At 43.7% G+C, this 4,814-nt stretch overlaps 1 protein-coding gene across 1 annotated transcript; it reads right to left on the reverse strand.

The window, feature by feature from the left end:
* Positions 1 to 939: 939 nt before the first annotated feature.
* On the reverse strand, positions 940 to 2,531 carry LOC125542297 (wall-associated receptor kinase 1-like; the record flags this gene model as incomplete). Its single annotated transcript, XM_048705270.1, is given in 3 exon segments — positions 940 to 1,119; positions 1,272 to 1,651; positions 1,835 to 2,531. Coding segments are annotated over 3 exon segments (1,186 nt in total), but the record flags the coding sequence as incomplete, so codon positions are not given.
* Between the last annotated feature and the right edge of the window lie 2,283 nt (positions 2,532 to 4,814).

Genomic DNA, 4,814 nt, shown 5'->3' on the forward strand with positions numbered 1-4,814 from the left:
AATCATGGCAGCGAGGCCTGATAAAGTGCAAAGTAGTCAAGCTTTAAGTTTACTCATGTTCAGATCTTCATATATACAGTTACCAAGATAGCATTACACTTACATGATAGAATGTTCAATTAAATTGACATGCTATTTCTGCATAATCACTAAGTAAATAATTACATAACTAGTAAGTAACCTGATTTTTCTAAAGTAGTACTCCCTCGTCCTAAAATAAGTGTCCCCTTTAGTGCAAAGTTGTACTAAGTCAACGACACTTGTTTCTGGACAGAGGGAGTATATAAGACTTATGAGATGAAACTGAAGCTACAGCTACAGGAAGTACATACTGAATTTATCATTATCGGCAACCCAGAACCTGGATGATAAAGGACTTCACAATTATTGCTACGCGTAATTTCTACATTAATTCTCAAACTCAATTCATTAAGAAACAAGTGCTCTGTTTCAGACATTGTCGTGGGAAAAGTTATGCACCATAAGAATAGGAATAGAGGGGGGTATTAGTCAAGAAAAATGTGCACATTTGATTTTGAAGTACCGAATTCAATTATTTAAAATCATAACAACAATCGAACTTTCAATTTTTTTGACTACATCATAATGATGAATTCAATTTATTTTTGTTTCTGGTATCTACATTCTCCAAAATAACTCTCATGCAACGTTTCTCCCAAAAAGAAGGAATATGAAAATTTAAAGTGCAACTTAGCTAACATCAAGAATACACAGGCTGGTGGACTAGATTAGGCAAACATCACTTTGAGTATTGTACTTTTTTGTCATTGTATTTCTCGTGGTCATGGTTACGCCGATGCTGGCCACCTATTGTACTCTGCGTTTAACAAATCATGGTGGCTGTGTGCATCCAACGTGCAGAGGCAGAGAGATAATGAAACTCTTAAATTTTCTGAATAAAAAAGATTAGTGCTTTACCCACAACCACCTTTGCTGCTAGGGGGAATTTCTCCGTACATGTTCCTTTTATGGCGTCCCCTTTCATTCCGGGTTTGCATCTACAGTCATAGCCTCCCAGCCTGTTCTTACAGATCCCATCACAAGGATACAAATCACGGAGATCGGTATTTTGTTCCCGGAGCTCGCACTCGTTGATGTCTGATAGAAAAGGATTAAGTATGTGTAGGAGAAAAGGATTAAGTATGTGTAGGCTTGATCTAGTAGCCAATTGTAAAAGAAATACTACCAAAAATGCTTGAGCAACGGTCCGCAGGATTCAACAAATGTAAGTAAATTCATCGTGTACATACCTTGGCATCCATTAGGAATATAAGGGTTGCCATCATAATGTTCCCAGCACTTGCAGAAATAGCCTTCGGCACTGGTTGCATTGACACAGGAGCTGTTGCCGTTGACGCACCTGTAGCCTGGACGGACAGAGCCGTCCGCATACGGACATGAACCATCCCTAAAGGCGAAATCGAGCACCACGGGGACACCCCTCGAGTACTTGTTGGATAGCACCTCGTAGCCGCGCCTGTCCTCCTCAGAGAAGTTGTACCACGAGCTCTCCACCACCATGCCGTAGGAGCAGGGAGAATTTTCCCAAAAAGTGTTATTCTCTGGTTCGAATGTCACACCAAACGAGGTGAGGATGCTTCCTTTTGAAAAGGCGACCTCGCAGGTAGGGCTGGCACAAAAATCTCATTCAGTAATAATTCGCAACGTTGCTGGCTCTCCCAATTGAGTAATTCCTAGTATTTAGGAGTAAATTTTACCTCTTTCTTATAGTACGATAAGATGCACAAAGGATATGTATTAAGAGTTTAAGACGAACGAAAGAATGCACATATATGGCGCAGCGGAGGCTTACCCGACTGTTGAATAGCATGTCGTATCGTAGCTCGTCGAGCCCAGTAAGTCGCTGCCCATCCTAGCTTCGACACCGAAGCCGACACTGCTGAGAACGTTGCGCTTCTCCGACAGGTAGAATGGCTCACGCAGCCACGTAACCTGAAGCTTCAGCAGGTGGTCGAGCGCATTCGTGCTGCAGTCGGATCTCACTAGTCCGTACGCCCGTGCCTCGCTCTTGGCAATCGATATGTCCATGAGTTCCACCGGTGCTTCCCACCTCCTCTTCAGCGTCGGTTCCAACATGCCCGCCGAGTACGCGCCCTCGCCCATCTCGTTGTAGCAGTATGTTACTGCCGTCCTGTTGTAGAAGAGGAAGACGCGAGGTGGGTCGAATGAGTCGTTGCAGGTGACCTGGAAGCCCTTGACGAAGCATCCAGGCTTTATGCCGAACGGGAAGGGGATGCTGATGTTGCCACACATGGCCTGGCAACCCTCAAGCGTGATGGGTCGACGCTGCTGCTCCTGCTCTTCAGCACCAGCACCGCCCTGCAGGATCAACCGCTGGGTTGCTGCTGCTGCAAGGAGAAGTAGTAGTCTTAGAGTTAGCAATGGACTCAGCCGGGATTGCGACGGGGTCGACGTCATGGCGCTAAGCTTCTGCCTGCCAGCCTGCCTAAGCTGCCTCTAGTGTTTTTGCTAACTCTAGCTGAGTTCCGATTGCTTCTGCTAGCATAGTAATCATGTGGGTAGAGGAGCCAAGATGAAAATATCAGGAGAAGTCGGCAAAATATCAAGAGAGGTCAAGTCAGCAGAGCTTTCATGATTTATTAATTATCAAGGTTGATACGGGTGCACGTAGCACACTTAAAAGACTGATCAAGATGGCAACCCGCGGGGTTTTGCCATGAAAGAAACCCGGTCCCATCTCCGTCCCCATGACAGGAACCTCAAGTCCTGAACCTGTTTTATACCCCCTCCGGTTTTGAGTATTGAGTAGTTTTTGAGACAAGGAAGACCGATCAAGAGGCTTCAAAACTCTGTGTGTGAACCGTTTACGACAACTGGAAGGAAGTCGCGTGTTCATAACAATTTTTCACACTATGTAAAAAAAAACAGTTTTTCACACTGAGGGCCATAGGGAGGGGCATTTCATCATACCTTGGAGGCGTGTATACACGCGGAAGGAGGAGAGGAGATCTTACTGCGCCACGGAGCAGCAGCTGGGGGAAGAAGCCCGTCATCATGGGAGCCGCCGCCATGGCCTCGAGGGTCGAGGCTGAGATCGATGGCGGACACAAGCTTGCAGCAGCAACATGGGATCAATGGGATGGGATCCGTCATCGGTTCCCGTTGTCTCCGGTGCAGTCATCCCCATCCACCTCCTCATTGGCACCGCGGGCGTGAGGCCGGCCAGAGACATCGACGCCGCCCGTTCGCGCGTCATGGTCTTGCCCGGCCGTCTCTCTCCGGCCAAGCAACAAGTTCACCGGAGACGCGCGCGACGACGGTTGGAAGTGTCAGGCCACAGGCCACTCTGCTCCTCCTGGTGTCACCTTCGTCAGTTAGTTACAGGCGTTCCACTCTTCTTCAGTTAACGGACGGTCAACATCGAAGCTCACGTCAGGATCCAACGGCTCCGGTTGCTCGACTAAGCCTGAAGCGTTTTTGTTTGTAAACAAAACCCATGACTTTATTCATTTTTTGACATCGTTTATTAGGAGACGTACGGTTTCACCTCATCGACCCAAGAAAATTTAGCCAACCTAAGGCCTTGTACAATGCAAAGTGCTTAGGGGAGGTACTTAGAGAAATAAATCAGGCTTTTCTTAAAAACTGGTATTTATTTGTATTGGGTAGGCGATTAATTAGGCGTCTGTCGTGTAGAAATAGGCACCGATGTCCACGAGAAGCAAATCAGTGCATCTCACAGAAGAAAAAAAATGTCATGCCTCTCCCAGAAGCAAATATGTGCCTCTTGTGGAAAAACAATATTTTCCATGCTATTTTTTTCCAACTCTTTTCCTTCAAACTTAGGGAAAGCAATAGAAAATATCTAAAACCCGAAAACGCGTACATCAATATAAAATTAAAAAAATCTCAAGGGAACGCCCAGCACACGGTGACAGTGACTTAGAGTGAGCCAATTGACGTGGTCTCAGCCTACCAAAAATGACCCTTGCAGGCCTCCCGCAAGGGGTAACCCTTGGTTAGTTGCTCCCACATCTCAGAGACGGCTCGGCGGATGTAGGGAAGCCTCTGGGAGGGGTGCGCCTATACCTTGCTTATAGCGAGGAAACCTTTTGACCCGCTGAAGCTCCATGCAGTCGCGCGAGCGTATGGGCCAGCCCAGTGCGCGAGAGGCCATTGCCTTGTTTTTTATTTGGTTTTCAGGTATTATGTTTTCCTTTTTTACTTTCATTTATACTTCCATATATTATAAATAAATATATTACAAAAATACTTTACCTAAAACATTTCAAAAGAATGTTAAACATTTGAAAAATATAAATGAGCATAGAGAAAATGTTTCTCATGTGTACAAAGAATGGATACAAAAAATATATAATGCGTGTGAAAAAAGTTGATCGTGTATTTGAAAAATGTTAATCCAAGCATTTGAAAAAATGTTAAAAATTATTTAAAAACATGTTAAATGTGTATTGAAAATCTTCGACCGTGTATTAAAAAAATGTTAAGCTTGTATGTGAAAAATGTTAATCAAACATTTGAAATGTATGAAATGTGTTTAAGAAAATGTTGACCATGAATTCAGAATATGTTTAACCTGTTTGAAAAATGTTAATCAAAGGAAAAAAATGTTAAATGTGTATAAAAAAATGTTGACCATGGATTAATAAAATGTCAATCTACTATTCGGAAAGTGTTAACGAAGCATGTGAAAAAATGTTAAATGTACATAGAAAAAATATTGACCATGTATTGAATAAATGCAAAACTTGTATTTGAAAAAATGTAAAATGTGTATGCAAAAATATTGA

The sequence above is a fragment of the Triticum urartu genome, chromosome 1, assembly GCF_003073215.2.
Source record: "Triticum urartu cultivar G1812 chromosome 1, Tu2.1, whole genome shotgun sequence".
Taxonomy (NCBI): Eukaryota; Viridiplantae; Streptophyta; class Magnoliopsida; order Poales; family Poaceae; genus Triticum; species Triticum urartu.